Source organism: Mobula birostris, chromosome 3, assembly GCF_030028105.1.
Source record: "Mobula birostris isolate sMobBir1 chromosome 3, sMobBir1.hap1, whole genome shotgun sequence".
Lineage (NCBI taxonomy): Eukaryota > Metazoa > Chordata > Chondrichthyes > Myliobatiformes > Myliobatidae > Mobula > Mobula birostris.
Window position 1 is genome coordinate 205798753 of NC_092372.1, and position 17101 is coordinate 205815853.

At 43.0% G+C, this 17101-nt stretch overlaps 1 protein-coding gene across 4 annotated transcripts in view; it reads left to right on the forward strand.

Annotated features, from left to right (window-relative positions):
- vipr2 (vasoactive intestinal peptide receptor 2) overlaps positions 1–17101 on the forward strand; it is a 198911-nt gene that overhangs the window by 36275 nt on the left and 145535 nt on the right. For 3 of the 4 annotated variants that reach the window (XM_072254019.1, XM_072254018.1, XM_072254020.1), the window contains one exon: positions 5983–6090. The exons of the other annotated variant lie outside the window; for it this stretch is intronic. In XM_072254019.1, coding sequence (XP_072110120.1) covers positions 5983–6090 — 108 coding nt within the window. The remainder of the gene's footprint in view (positions 1–5982; positions 6091–17101) is intronic. 4 annotated transcript variants of the gene reach the window in all.

A 17101-nucleotide genomic window follows, 5' to 3' on the forward strand; every position in this document is an offset into this window, starting at 1 on the left:
ACATCTGCAGCATGCTGTCACCCACACTGGACCTCCTACAACTCGCCTACTGACACAACCGATCAACAGATGAAGCAATAGCCACAGCTCTACGCACCGTCCTTACACATTGGGAAAAGAAAGATGCTTCTGTGAGAATGCTGTTCTTGGACTACAATTCAGCGTTCAACACTATAATTCCCTCCAGGTTTGCTAAGAAGCTCAGAGACCTCGTCCTTCACCCTGCCTTGTGCAATTGGATCCTGGACTTCCTGTCAGATCGCCAGCAGGTGGTAAGAGTGGGCTCCCTCACCTCTGCCCCTCTGACCCTCAACACAGATGCCCTCAGGGATGTGACATCAATGGATCTGGGGTTGAGAAGGTGAACAGCTTTGAGTTCCTCGGCATAAACATCACCGAGGATCTCGCGTAGTCTGTACATACCGGCTGTGTGGTGAAGAAAGCACAAGAATGCCTCTTTCATCTCAGATGGTTGAAGAAGTTTGGTATGGGCCCCCAAAATCCTAAGAACTTTCTACGGGGGCATAGTTGAGAGCATCCTGAGTGGCTGCATCACTGCCTGGTATGGGAACTGTACCTCCTTTAATCGCAGGACTCTGCAGAGAGCCCAGCGCATCTGTAGGTGTGAACTTCCCACTATTCAGGACATTCATAAAGACAGGTGTGTAAAAAGGGCCTGTAGGATCATTGGGGTCCTGAGTCACCCCCAACCACAAACCGATCCAGCTGCTAACATCCCCGTAAACCTTCCCTGATTTCTTTCCAGTTTGACCTCAATTTTCCTATTTGGGTGACCAAAACTCGGTACAATACTCCAAGTACAACCTCATCAATGCAATATAATGTCGCAATTCCAATAATCAGTGCCCTCTCTGATGAAGGTCTGCATGCTGAACAGCTTTCTCAACATCCTGTCTACTTGCGATGCTGCTTTCAATAAACTGTGCTCCTTGTTCTCTCTTTGCCTAGTACTTCATCATTCGTAGCATAAGTCCAACACTGGTTTGACTTTCCAAAATGCGTCACCTTACACTTATCTGTATTGAAATTCATTTGCCACTCCTCAGACCACTCTCCTAACTGATCAAGATCTCCTTGTAATCTACAATGCCCTTCTTCACTATCAACAACATCTCCTAGTATCATATCATCCACAAATTTAATGATCAACCCTCGTGCCTGATACTAGTAGTAATTTAAAGCTGCAATATTCCCATAGCAGGGAACAATTCGATTGCACTTTTACTACGGCACACACATCACACGTTTTAGCAGTGATAATAACCATATAACAATTACAGCACGGAAACAGGCCATCTCGTCCGTGCCGAACTCTTACTCTCACCTAGTCCCACCAACCTGCACTCAGCTCATAACCTTCCATTCCTTTCCTGTCCATATATCTATCCAATTTAACTTTATAGTCATAGTCATACTTTATTGATCCCGGGGGAAAATTACAACATCGAACCTGCCTCAAACACTTCTGCCAGGAGCTCGTTCCACACAGCTACCACTCTCTGAGTAAAGAAGTTCCCCCTCATGTTACCCCTAATCTTTTGCCCTTTAACTCTCAACTTATGTCCTCTTGTTTGAATCTCCCCCATTCTCAATGGAAAAAGCCTATCCACATCAACTCTATCAATCCCCCTCATAATTTTAAACACCTCTATCAAGTCCCCCCTCAACCTTCTACGCTCCAAAGAATAAAGACCTTCTTGTTCAACCTTTCTCTGTAATTTAGGAGATGAAACCCAGGCAACATTTCAGTAATCCTCCTCTGTACTCTCTCAATTTTATTGACATCTTTCCTGTAATTCGGTGACCAGAACTGTACACAATACTCCAAATTTGGCCTTACCAATGCCTTATACAATTTCAACATTACATCCCAACTCCTATACTCAATCCTCTGATTAATAAAGGCCAGCATACCAAAAGCTTTCTTTACCACCCTATCCACATGAGATTCCACCTTCAGGGAACTATGCACCATTATTCCTAGATCCCTCTGTTCTGCTGCATTCTTCAAAGCCCTACCATTTACCATTTATGTCCTATTTTGATTAGTCCTACCAAAATGTAGCACCTCGCATTTATCAGCATTAAACTTCATCTGCCATCTTTCAGCCCACTCTTCTAACTGGCCTAAATCTCTCTGCAAGCTTTGATGAATGATAATAATGTGGTAATTATGTGATAAAATAGTGATAATGATGAACAGAAAAGCATAATCTGGTAACGTTTTACAAATTAAATCCGTGTGGGTTTTCTCGACGTCAAGGGTTGCCAACGCTTTTTTTAAGCGAGGTGTCTGAGGACCCCAGGTTGGGAACTTCTGCTCTAGGTGCTCCATTTTCTTCCGGCATTCCCAAGATGTGCAGGTTTGCAAGTTCATTGTCAGCTGTAGAATCCAGAGTGATTGATGTAAATGTGGGAAAATAAAATAGGATTATTGGATGGTTAGCTTAAATGGGCCCTCGATAGTCAACATGGACGCGATGGGCTGAAGAGCCTATTTTCGTGATGTATGAATCTATGATTCAGCCAATAAGTCAAGTAAAAATTGGTAGAACTTTGTCTGCGGGCTTCATAGGCAAAATAAATTTAAGGTCATGTCTACAGTTTCAGTAAGTCTAGAACTTTCAGTTTGGAGAGGTGGATGTGTGGGAATAAGAAATGTACACACCATTATTATCTGACAGGAAACATGGTGAAATCTCCTGAATCAGTCCTGTCATCCAAGGTAGATATTGTCTCCAAGCCTGATGGAGCTAATTAGCTTCTCAGTGCCTCTTTTTAATGTGCTCTCGCTCTCCTGTGTATCAATTAGATGGGTCTGTTGGAGTAACTTCATCACCCTGATGGCAGCAGCTCGACAAGTGTGACTCACAGATGTGTCAGGAGCAGCTGGCCTTGCCAATTATAAGCTGCATTGCAGCCTCCACACGCCCCGTCTCATTGCGGCCTGACTTAGGCGCAATGTTTCCCCAGCAGTGTTATATCAGCCAGCTGCTGGAGTGTGCTATTAAAGTAAATTTATTATCAAAATACATACTGTATATGTCATTGTGTTCTATTTTCAGATTCATTTTCTTCCAGGCATTTACAGGAAAATAAAATACAATAACACTCATGAAAAAGTATATAAAAGCAATGACTGACAATCATTGTGCAAAAGAAGGCACGTTATGCACGTAAAAAGATAATACTAGGGACATGAATCCTAGAGCCCTTGAAAGTGAGCCTGTAGGTCGTAGAATCAGTTCAGAGTCATAGTGAGTGAAGATATCCACGCTGGTATGGGAGCCTGATGGTTGTACGACCATAACTGTTCCTGAATCCTGTGCTACAGGCCTCTGTACCTCCTGCCCAATGGTAATAGCAAGAAGAGGCATAGCCTGGATGGTGGGGGTCTTTGATCACCTGGATGCTGCTTTCTTGTAAATGTGCTCAATGGTGGGGCAGGCTTTCCCTGTGATGGACTGGGCTGTATCTACCACTTGCTAGAGGTTACTCCATTTCTGGGCATTGGTGTTTGTGTACCAGGCCATTACGCAACTGGTCAGGAAACTCTTCACTGTGCATCTACAGAGGCTTGTCAAAGTTTTAGGTGACATGCTGAATTAACAATTACAGAATGGAAACGTCTGTGGTGGGAAAACTGTTGGAAAATATTCTTAGAGATAGGATCTATGGGCATTTAGAGAATCATGGTCTGATCAGGGACAGTCAGCATGGCTTTGTGAAGGGCAGATCGTGTCTAACAAGCCTGATAGAGTTCTTTGAGGAGGTGACCAGGCATATAGATAAGGGTAGTGCAGTGGATGTGATCTACGTGGATTTTAGTAAGGCATTTGACAAGGTTCCACATGGTAGACTTATTCAGAAAGTCAGAAGGCATGGGATCCAGGGAAGTTTGGCCAGGTGGATTCAGAATTGGCTCACCTACAGAAGGCAGAGGGTGGTGGTGGAGGGAGTACATTCGCATTGGAGGGATGTGACTAGTGGTATCCCACAAGGATCAGTTCTGGGACCTCTGATTTTCATGATTTTTATTAATGGCCTAGATGTGGGGGTAGAAGGGTGGGTTGGCAAGTTTGCAGATGACACAAAGGTAGGTGGTGTTGTGGATAGTGTAGAGGATTGTCAAAGATTGTAGAGAGACATTCATAGGATGCAGAAGTGGGCTGAGAAGTGGCAGATGGAGTTCAACGCGGAGAAGTGTGAGGTGGTACACTTTGGAAGGACAAACCCCAGGGCAGAGCACAAAGTAAGTGGCAGGATACTTGGTAGTGTGGAGGAGCAGAGGGATCTGGGGGTACATGTCCATAGATCCCTGAAAGTTGCGTCACTGGTAGATAGGGTAGTTAAGAAAGCTTATGGGCTTTTAGCTTTCATAAGTTGAGGGATAGAGTTTAAGAGTCGCGGGGTAATGATGCAGCTCTATAAAACTCTAGTTAGGCCACACTTGGAGTACTGTGTCCAGTTCTGGTTGCCTCACTATAGGAAGGATGTGGAAGTATTGGAAATGGTACAGAGGAGATTCACCAAGATGCTGCCTGGTTTAGAGAGTATGGATTATGATCAGAGATTAAGGGAGCTAGGGCTTTACACTTTGGAGAGAAGAAGGATGAGAGGAGACATGATAGAGGTATACAAGATATTAAGAGGAATAGATAGAGTGGACAGCCAGCGCCTCTGAGCACCATTGCTCAGTACAAGAGGACATGGCTTTAAGGTAAAGGGTGGGAAGTTCAAGCGGAATATTAGAGGAAGGTTTTTTACTCAGAGAGTGGTTGGTGCGTGGAATGCACTGCCTGAGTCAGTGGTGATGGCAGATACACTAGTGAAACTTAAGAGACTGCTAGACAGGTATATGGAGGAATTCAAGGTGGGAGGTTATATGGGAGGTAGGGTTTAAGAGTCAGCACAACATTGTGGGCTGAAGGGCCTGTACTGTGCTGTACTATTCTATGTTCTATGTTCAAGCCTCTCCATCAATCATAGCTGGTCTTGCCCAGCCATTACCTTATATCTAGAGACAAGAAACTGCAAAGGTTGAAATCTGGAGGAAAACACAAACTGCTTGATCAACTCAGTGGGTTGAGCTGTGGCTGATTCAATGTCTCTAATTAAACCATGAACCATCCCAAATTTACAAGGACTTGAGAACCTGAGTTATAGGGAAAAGTCGAATAGGCTAGGACTTGATTCCCTGGAGTGCAGGAGAATAACGGGAGATTTAATAGAGGAAAACAAAATAATGACAGGTATAAATAGGATAAGTGCAAGCAGGCTTTTCCTACTGAGCCTGGATGAGACTTGAACTAGATGTCATAGGTTAAGGGTGAAGGGTGAAATATTTAAGGGGAGCCTGAAGGGGAAATTCTTCACTCAGAGGGTGATGCAGGTGTGAAATGAGTTGCCAGCAGAAGTGGTGGGATGCAGGTTCAGTTGCAGCAATGAAGAGAAGTTTGGTTAAATGCCTGGATGGGAGGGGCATGGAAGGCTGTGAATCAGGTGCAGATCAATGGGACGAGGCAAAACAATAGTTCAGCATGAACTAGTTGGGCTGAAGGGCTTATGGTGCTCTATGACTCTATGACTGAGCCACAGACACTGCTTAGCCAGATGAATTTTCTTGTAGCAGAGACACAAGAGACTACAGGTGCTGGAATCTGGTGCAACAAATAAGATGCTGGAGGAACTCAGTGGGTCAGGCAGCATCTGTGGAAAGAAATGTGGATAGCTGAGGCTTTGGGTCAGGGTCTTTCATCCATATGGATAAACTACAGTAGTCTTCATTTTGCTGTCACCTCTTCTGTCAGACAATGAATTGAATGTTTAGAAGAGAAACTATAAATGACGTATATACTTCATCATTGATTTTCTGTCTGTTAATACTGAAAGATGTTTACACAAAAGAACCTTAATTACACAATGACACTAAAGGCGTGTTTGCTTTTCTTTTTGTTCCAGGATGTGCTGGGATTTGGGATAATTACACCTGCTGGATGCCAGCCAAGGTTGGAGAAACAGTCAGCTTGCCCTGTCCACTAATCTATAGGCACTTCAGCAGAGAACCAGGTCTTTATTAGAATCTGGATTGTTTCTTCTAATGCTAAAAATCTTAGGAATTTTTTTTAAAAAAAGACAAGGGGGAAGGCATTTGTGAATGGAGGAATTCATCCTAGGTGATGTTAAAATGTTTTTAGAGATGGATTCAAAAGGTTTGTCTAAATTGATAATAACCTGAATACGAATAAAATGTGACAAGTAAATCTACATTTTCCTCTCCCACTCTCCACACCACAATGTCTTTTTCCAGCAAACTTTCCGGAGCTGGTCTCCTTTAACCTGACCTAATAGCACATTCAATATGAGACCATAAAAGCTGCTAACAAACACTGCTGCACTTTAACATTGGTAATTTATAGTAATACCGTAATAATAATCTAAAGAAATGACATTCTGTGAGGTACTGTACACATTGTTTTGCATGAATCATCTATTTTCGTCAGTGAGGCCTTTTGTTCTGCATTAGGGTTCTGTCCAACGCTATTAATAAAAAATGCCAATTTTCTATTGACTTTCACCTGTGCAAACAATATCCCTGCCTATGTTGTGTAAGATGCTTTTAAGCCTTCAAGAATAGTGTTGACAATGCAACAGCCAGGGCCTTCCCATACTTAATGGGAGGGCCCTGGCTGTTGCCAGCACTAAGCAGTCACCATAGCATCATGTGTGGTGCTTCACTGGATTCAGTTAAGGTCCTGCTTGGAAGGCAAGTCCAGAAGGTGAAAGTACCCGGAATCCAAGGCAGGCTGGCTAATGGGATCCAAAGGTGTCTTGGTGATAGGAGGCAGAGGGTAAAGGATTGTCTGATTGTAAGTCTGTGATTGGGGGTATATCACAGAGACTGGTACTGGGATATTTGCTGTAAGTGGATGTTTATGTAGGAGGTATGATTACATATCTTTTAAGTAGGAGAATGATGAGAAGTTTACCTATGACACAACAACTGATGGGGTTGTGGATAGAAAGGTTGCATACATCCCACCTCTCCCAAAAATTTCAGGAGTCTCCCGCATTTTAGTAGTGGCTTCCTGATGCCTGCAAATTATATACAGTGTCCCGGAAATTGATTTTTTTGAGAGCAAGAGAGCGAGAGAGCGACCACAAGAGAGGGAGAGGGAGAGGGGGAGGGAGAGAGAGAGAGATGGGGAGGAAGGGGGGGAGAGAGAGAGAGAGAGAGAGAGAGAGCATGCGCACCATGGGAGAGTGTTCCAAAAGAAGAAAATATAAAACGTACGTCACCCCAGACTACCCTGAAGTGTACCCCTGCCTAATAGGGGTCAAAAATAATGACAATGTTGCTCGCTGCACTGTTTGCAACAGTGACTTTTCTGTTGCCCAAGTGACTGTAAGAGACATGTTGAGGTGAGTTTAACAGGTGTCATTCATTCATTAGCATAGCTAACGTTATTTAAACTACCTGGCTAGCTGCTAAGGAGCTACTCTATTGCAGACATCCCACCTCTCCTGGAAGTTCCGGGAGTCTCCCACAAATTGACGGTGCTACCTCCCTGAAACGAGTTTTTGCAGGGCGGGGTGTCTGAGGTTGTCCATGCAGTAACTGGTAAGTTACTAAAGAATGTTGACAAATTGAGTGACCTGAGGATCCAAGTCCACAGTTCACTGAAAATGGCACCATTAGTGGTGAAGAAAGCAAATGGTATGCTTGACTTCATAGATCAGGGCATAGAATATAAGAGTTAGGACGGCATATTGCAAGTTCACAAACACAGTTAGAGCGCACTTGGAATAATTTCTGAGGCCGTGCCCTCTGGTTCTAGACTTCCCCACTTTTGGAAACATCCTCTCTACATCCACTCTATCTAGGCCTTTCAATTTTTAATAGGTTTTGATGAGATCCCCCTTCATTCTTGTAAACTCCAGTGAGTACAGGCATTGAGAGGAAGAATGTGATTTCATTGAAGAGTCACTGGATGTGTCCTGGATTGGAGGATTTGAGTGATGTGGACAGATTTGATAAACAGGTTTGTATTCCCTGGAGCTGAATGAGGCAGAGGGATGACCAGCTGGAGTATATAAGATGATGAGAGGTTTAGATAGGGTTGATATTCCCATGGTACAAACAAGAGAGCATAGGTTTAAGGTGAGAGGAAAGAGTTTAAAGGGGATCTGAGGGGTAAGAGAATGGTGATAGCTGGAACATGCTGCCAGAGGAGATGGTGGAATAAAGAGACATTTAGATGAACACCAAAATAGACAAGACATGGAGGGCTATGGTTCTAAGTGCAGGCAAATGGGATGAGTGTAGATTGGCATGGACAGAGTCAATGGAAGAGCCCATTTCCATTCTATATGACTTTGCGTATGGATTTATATGTAGATATTAGGATATAATTTCAAACTAGTCTGCATGCAAACTCACTTGGTAGTTAAACTTAGATCACACCCTCTCTCTGTGAATTGTGAGGAGGACAGTACTGTAATAGATTGCAATGAGGTAAACACAGGGTAGTGGAATGGGCAGAGAAGTGAGAGTGTAAAGATTATTGCAATTATGTGATGAAGAGACCATTGTGCACAAGTATGGTCTCCCGGCTAAGGAAGGATTAGATTAGATTATGAGAACACTCAGTCCTCTTTTATTGTCATTTAGAAATGCATACATGCATTAAGAAATGATACAATGTTTCTCCAGAGAGATATCATAGAAGACAGGACAAACCAAAGACTAACACTGACAGAATCACATAATTATAACATATAGTTACAGCAGTGCAAAGCAATACCATAATTTGATAAAGAACAAACCATGGGCACGGTAAAAAGAAGTCTCAAATTCCACGAATCGATCGACTCCCGAGTCCCCGATAGCAGCCGGCAAAAGGGAGAAACTCCCTGCCATAAACCTCCAGGCACCGTCAACTTGCCGATGCCTTGGAAGCAGCCAACCACAGCTGACACTGAGTCCGTCCATCCGAAAACTTCAAGCCTCCAACCAGCCCCTCCGATACAGCCTCCCGAGCGCCATCCTCTGCCCAGCACCTTCGACCTCACCCTGGCCACTGAAATAAGCAAAGTCGAGGATTCGGGGCCTTCTGCTCCGGAGATTCCGGTTACCACACAGTTACAGTGGCAGCGAAGCGGGCATTTCAGAAGTTTCTCCAGATGTTCCTCCATACTCTCATGTCCATCTCCATCAAATCAGAATTGTGCACAGTCCTCTACTTGACAGGTTACAGATATTATTCACTGGAGGCCGCACCAGCTGCCGTCACGCCGCCATCTTCTCCTCCCTTTGTCCTCTGTGATAGAGGACAAAGTACAAAGGTTTACTATACTGACACATGTGATATGGATATTGTCCTATAAGGAGAGATTAAACAAACTAAGATGATAATTCTGTGGTTTATAAGAATTATCTAATTGAAATGCACAAATTGCTTTCTGGGGCTTGAATGGGCAGATGCGGATATGAGGCTTCTTCTGCCTGTGGCTATCTGGTACCAGTGAAAGCAATCTCAAAATAAAGAATCTGCTAATTGAGTCCGAGCATGAGATTGAAGATGTAAGGCTGAGGCTTTATAAAGCATTGGTCAGACCATATTGGAGTACTGTGAGCAGTTTTGAGTCCCTTACCTAAGACATGCCAAGGAGAGATGTTATGGATGCGATGGGAGGTGAGGACTTAGATACAACAGCTATCACTAATGAGATAGTGTTGAACAAACTTGAGGGCCTGAAGGTAGACAAGTCCCCTGCCCCTGATGAAATGCATCCCAGGGTACTGAAAGAAATAGCAGAAGTGATAGTAAAGGTTTTGGTGATAATTTACCAAAATTCATGGACTCTGAGCAGGTCCCAGTAGATTGCAAGATTGTGAATGTCACACCACTATTCAAAAATGGACGTAGGCAAAAGGGATGTAACCATAGGCCAGTTAGTTTAACATCTGTAGTTGAGAAAATGCTTGAAGCTATCATTAAAGAAGAAATAACGAGACATCTTGAAATAAATGGATCCATCATGCAGGTACAGCATGGATTCAGCAAAGGCAGGTCCTGTTTGACAAATTTAGTGGAGTTCTTTGAGGATATAATGAGTGCAGTGGATAGAGGGGAACAGATGGATGTTACTTGTATTTCCAGAAGGTGTTCAATAAGGTGCCGCATAAAAGACTTATCCATAAGATAAGGATGCAGAGTTTGGGGTGATGTATTATCATTGATAGAGGATTGGTTAACCAATAGAAAGCAGAGAGTTGGGATACATGGATGTTACTCTAGCTGGCAAACAGTGGTGAGCGGTGTGCCACAGGGGTCGGTGCTGGGCCTGCAACTGTTCACGATATGCATTAATGATCTGGAAGAGGGGACCGAGTGTAGTGTATCTAAGTCTGCTGATGATACTTAATTAAATGGAAGAGCAAATTTTGCAGAAGATACGGAGAGTCTGCAGAGAGATATAGTTAGGTTAAGTGAATGGGCAAGGGTCTGGAAGATGGAGTACAATGTTGGTAAATGCGAGGTCATCCATTTTGGAAGGAAAAATGAGAGAGCAGATTATTATTTAAATGGTAAAAAATTGCAGCATGCTGCCGTACAGAAGGATTTGGGAGTGCTTGTGCATGAATCACAAAAGGTTGGTTTGCAGGTGCAGCAGGCTATCGAGAAGGCAAATGGAATGTTGGCCTTCATTGCTAGAGGGATTGAATTTAAGAACAGGGAGTTATACAGGGCACTGGTGAGGCTGAACCTGGAGTACTGCATGCAGTTCTGGTCTCCTTACTTGAAGAAAGGTATACTGGCTTTGGAGGCGGTGCAGAAGAGGTTCACCAGGTTGATTCCAGAGATGAGGGGGTTAGACTATGAGGAGAGACTGAGTTGCCTGGAAATGTACTCGCAGGAATCCAGAAGAATGAAAGGAGATTGTATAGAAACATATAAAATTATGAAAAGGATAGATAAGATAGAGGCAGGAAAGTTGTTTCCACTAGTGGGTGAGATTATAACTAGGGGACATAGCCTCAGATTCAGGGGAGTAGAATTAGGATGGAGATGAAGAGGAGCTGCTTTTCCCAGAGAGTGGTGAATCTGTGGAATTCTCTACTCAATGAAGCAGTGGAGGCTACCTCAGTAAATATATTTAAGACAAGTTTGGATAGATTTTTTGCATAGTTGGGGAAAAGGCAGGTAGGTGGAGATGAGTCCATGGTTAGATTAGCCATGACCTTATTGAACGGCGGAACAGGCTCAACGGGCCAAATGGCCTACTCCTGCTCCTATTTCTTATGTTCTGTGTTCTTATGAAAGGATGTGATGGCATTAGAGAGGGTCCAGAGGAGAATTACTAAGAAAAATGTGCTTGGGAAGCAACAAGGCCAGAATGTAGATATGTCACCTGGACCAGATGGACACGAGAGTTCTGAGAGAGGTTGCTGAAGGGATTGTGGAGCCATTAGTAATGATCGTTCAATAATCAGTAGATTCTGGAATGGGTCTGGAGGACACAAAAATTGCAAATGTCATTCCACTCTAAGAAGGGAAAAAGGCAGAAGAAAACAAATTATAGCCAGTTAGCCTGACTTCAGTGGTGGTGGAAGTTTTTGGAGTCCATTATTAATGATGGTCTTTTAAGGTACTTGGAGGCATATGGTAACAGAGGCCATATTTGTCATGGTTTCCTTAAAGGGAAGTCTTGCCTTACTAACCTGTTTGAATTCCTTGAGGAAATAACAGGCAGGATAGACAAAGGAGAGTCAGTGGATTTCCAGGTGTTGCACATGAATTTGTTTAACAAGATAAGAGCCCAGATTATTTACAGGAAAGATACTAGCATGGATAAAAGATTGGCTTTTCTGGTTGGCTGTTCTTGACTATTGGTGTTCTGCAGGGGTCGGTGTTGGGACCCCTTCTTTTCACGTTATTCTGTACATCAATGACTTAGATGATGGAATTGATGGCTTTGTGGCCAAGTTTGTGGGAAAGGTAAATGGAGGGGCTTGGTAGATTGAGGAAGCAGGAGATTTTAGATAGATTGAGAGAATGGACAAATAAGTGGCAAATGGAATATAGGGAAGTGTATAGTCATTCATGTTGGTAGAAGGAATAAAGGCTAGACTATTTTACAAATGTGGAGAAAATTCAGAAATCAGAGGTGCAAAGGGAATTGGTAGTCCTGGTACAGGATTGCCTAAAGGTTAACTTGCAGGTTAATTTGGTGGTAAGGAAGCCAAATGTAATGTTAGCATTCATTTCAAGGGCACTGGAATATAAAACTCGTATGTAATGCAGAGAGCTTATAAGTTATTGGTCAGGCTGCACAAGGAGTATTGTGAGCAGCTTGGACCCCTTACCTGGGAAGAGATGTGCTCGCACTGGTGATGGTCAGAGAAGATTCACAAGATTGATCACAGGAATGGAAGGGTTGACGTTAAGGAGATTTTGATAGCTCTAGGTCTGTACTCACTGGCGTTTAGAAGTATGAAGCGGGATTTCGTTGAAACCTATTGAATATTGAAAGGCCTGGGTTAAGTGGATGTCAAGAGTATGGTTGCTATAGTGGAAAGCCTCTGACCAGAGGACACAGTCCCAGAATAGAGGGACATCTATTTAGAACAGAGGTGAGGAGGGATTTCTTTAGCCAGAGGGTAGAGAATGTGTGAAATTCATTGCCACAGACGGCTAAGTCATTGGATATACTTAAAGCTGGGGTTGATGGGTTCTTGATCAGTCTGGGCATCAAAGGATACAGAGAAAAGGCAGGAGAATGGGGTTGAGAGGAATAATAAGTAAGCCCTGATGGAATGGCCGAGCAGACTCAATGGACCAAATAGCCTAATTGTACTCCTATGTCTTAAGGTCTTATGGTCTAGGGTAAGGTTTTCTTGTATAAAAGCAATCCGAGGGATTTTAATTGGTTATTATTTAATGAAAGAACATAGATTACAGAACATAGAACAGTATGACACAAGAACAGGCCCTTTGGCCAACGATGTGGACCATAAGACGTAGGCGCAGTGGCAGGTGGAGGTCTACCTAGAGAAGTGTGAAGAGCTTTACTTTGGAAAGTCAAATTTGAAAGCAGAATATGGGATTTATTTCAGCGTTCTCCACAGTGTGGAGGAGCAGAGGGATCTTGGGGTCCATTTCCACAGATCACTCAAAGATGCCTTGCAAGTTGATAAGGTTGTTAAGAAGGCATATGGTGTGTCGGTCTTCATTAGTCGCGGAATTGAGCTCAAGAGCCACGAGGCAATATTGCAGTTCTATAAACCACACTTGGAATATTGAGTTCAGTTCAGGTCACCTTATTATAGGGAGGACGTGGAAGCTTTAGAGAGGGCACAGGGGAGATTTACCAAAATGCTGCCTCGATTAGAGAGCATGTTTTATGAGCAAGTTAGAGCTTATCTCTCCGGAGCAAAGAAGACTGAGAGGTGTCCTGACAAAGGTGACTTGACAGAGGCAAGATAATAAGAGCCATAGATCAAATGGATTTTCAGAGAATTTTTCCCAGGGCGGAAATAGATAATATCAAGAAACATAATTTTAAGGTGATTCGAAGGAAGTATACGTGGACTTCAGTGCGTAGAATGTGCTGACAGGTGTGGTAGTAGAGACAGATACATTAAGCTTCTAATACCTCCCCTGGCTGAGGCCTTAGACAACCATTTAAGAGACTCTTTGATAGGATGATGGGAAAATGGAGTGCTATATGGGAGGGAGCAGTGGATTGTGTAAAAAGTTCATCACAACATTGTGGGCTGAATCGCCTGTACTATGCTTTAATGCTCTATGTTCTATTTCTGCATCAGATACAGTGTCAAATTGAACTAAATCTCTTCTACCAGCACCAAGATCCATAGCCGTCCATTTCCTGCATACTTATACCCTCTTAAACACCATTATTGGAGCTACTTCCACCACTACCACTGGCAACCCATTCTAGACACATTTGCCACAAGCATCTCCTTAAAACATTGCCCTTCTCATCTTAAGTGTATATATTCTAGTTTTTGGCATTCTAACATGGAAACAAAATTTTGCTTCTCTATCCTGTCTATGTCTCTCCTCACTTTAAAAATATTTTGTCAGGTCTCCCTTCAGACACTGCCACTCTAAACAACCCAGGTTTGTCCACTCTTATAGCACATACACTTCAATCAAGGCAGCTTCCTAAGAACCTCTTCTACTCCTTTGCCAAAAACTCCATATCCTTTCTATTATTGGGCAACTAGAATTGGACACAATATTCCAAGCATGATCTAACCAAAGTTTTATATAGCTGCAACATGACTTCCTTACTCTTCTATTCAATACCCCAGCCAATAAAGGCATTGGAGAGAGTCCAGAGAAGGTTCATGAGAATGATTTTGGGAGTGAATGCAAAGAAATGGTGGATGAACTTAATAAATATTTTATCTCAGTCCTCACTGTAGAAGGCGCTGGCAGTGTGCCAGAAATTCAAGAGTGCCAAAGGGCAGAAGTGAGTATAGTTCTGTTACTAAGAAGAAGGTGCTTGGGAACCAGAAAGGAAGGAAGTTAGATCAAAATCAGAATCAGATTTAATATAATTGGTCTGGCATATGTCAATTTATTTTGTTTTGCTGCACTAGTGCATTGCAATACATAATAAAAACTATAAATTACTCAAATGTATATACAGACTTTTATATATACAACGCCTATAAAAATATTCACCCCCCCCAGAAGTTTTCATGTTTTATTATTTTACAACATTGAATCACAGTGGATTTAATGAGGCTTTTTTGACACTGACCGACAGAAGAAGACTCTTGTGTCACAGTGAAAACAGATCTCTGCAAAGTGATCTAAATTAATTACAAATATAAAACACAAAGTAATTGATTGTATCAGTATTCACCCCTGCCTCTTTAATATAACACACCAAGTCATCACTGGTGCAGCCAATTGGTTTTAGAAGTCACATGATTAGTTAAATGGAGAACTGTTTTTGGAGACCTGCGTGCAGTCAAGTTGTTTCAATTGATTGTAGTAAAAATACATTTCTATCTGGAAGGCCCAACTGTTGGTGAGTCAGAATCCTGGCAAAAATTACATCATGCAGACAAAAGAACACTCCAAGCAACTCCACAGAAAAGTTCTTGAAAAGCACAAGACAAGAGGTGGATACAAGGAAAGTTCCAAGTCACTGAATATCTTGGAATATCTTGAATAACTTGGAGTACAGTTAACTCAGTCATCAAGAAATGGAAAGAATATGGCACAGCTGTACATCTGCCTAGAGCAGGCCGTCCTCAAAAACTGAGTGACTGTGCAAGAAGAGGACTAGTGAGGGAGGCCACCATGACACCTATGACAAAAATGGAAGAGTTACAAGCTTCAGTGGACAAGCTGGGAGAGACTGCGCATACAACTTTTGCCCAGGTGCTTCACTAGTCGAAGCTTTATGGGAGAGTGGCAAAGAGAGATCCACTGTTGAAAAAAAAACCATGAAATCGCAGCTAAAGTTCCCCTGAAGGTATGTGAGAGACTCTGAAGTCAGCTGGAAGAAGGTTCTATAGTCTGATGAAACCAAAATTGAGCCTTTTTGGCCATCAAACTAAGTGCTATGTTTGGCATAAGCCAAGCACCTCACATCATCAAAAAAACACCTTTCTGATTGTGAAGCATACTGGTGGCCGCATCATGCTGTGTGGATGCTTCACTACAGTAAGCATTGGAAGGCTTGTGAAGAGAGAGAGTAAAATGAATGTAGCACAATACAGGGAAATCCTGGAGGAAACGTGATGCAGTCTGCAAGAGAAGTGCAACTTGGAAGAAGATTTGTTTTCCAGCAAGACAATGACCCCAAACATAAACCAAAGTTACACAGGAATGGCTTAAAAACAACAAAGTTAATGTCGTGGAATGGCCAAATCAGAGTCCAGACCTCAATCCAATTGAGAATTTGTGGCTGGACTTGAAAAGGGCTGTTCCCTTATGATCCCCATGCAACTTGACAGAGCTTGAGCAGTTTTGTAAAGAAGAATGGGGGGAAAATGCAGTGTCCAGATGTGCAAAGCTGATAGAGACCTATCCACACAGAGTCAAGGCTATAATTGCTGCCAGAGGTGCATCTACTAAATACTGACTTGAAAGGGGTGAATACTTGCGCAATCAATTATTTCCTGTTTAATAAATAGAATTTAACATAGAACATAGAATAGTACAGCACAGTACAGGCCCTTCGGCCCACATTGTTGAGCCGACCCTCAAACCCTGCCTCCCGTATAACCCCACACCTTAAATTCCTCCATATACCTGTCTAGTAGTCTCTTAAATTTCACTAGTGTATCTGCCTCCACCACTGACTCAGGTAGTGCATTCCACGCACCAACCACTCTCTGAGTAAAAAACCTTCCTCCAATATCCCCCTTGAACTTCCCACCCCTTACCTTAAAGCCATATCCCCTTGTATTGAGCAGTGGTGCCCTGGGGAAGAGGTGCTGGCTATCCACTCTATCTATTCCTCTTATTATCTTGTATACCCCTATCATGTCTCCTCTCATCCTCCTTCTCTCCAAAGAGTAAAGCCCTAGCTCCCGTAATCTCTGATCATAATCCATACTCTCTAAACCAGGCAGCATCCTGGTAAATTTCCTCTGTACCCTTTCCAATGCTTCCACATCCTTCCTATAGTGAGGTGACCAGAACTGGACACAAGTGTGGCCTAACCAGAGTTTTATAGAGCTGCATCACTACCTCGCAACTCTTAAACTCTATCCCTCGACTTATGAAAGCTAACACCTCATAAGCTTTCTTAACTACCCTATCTACCTGTGAGGCAACTTTCAGGGATCTGTGGACATGTACCCCCAGATCCCTCTGCTCCTCCATGCTACCAAGTACCCTGCCATTTACTTTGTACTCTGCTTTGGAGTTTGTCCTTCCAAAGTGTACCACCTCACTCTTCTCCGGGTTGAACTCCATCTGCCACTTCTCAGCCCACTTCTGCATCCTATCAATGTCTCTCTGCAATCTTTGACAATCCTCTACACTAGTGGTCACCAACCTTTTTAAGCCCAAGATCCCCTACCTTG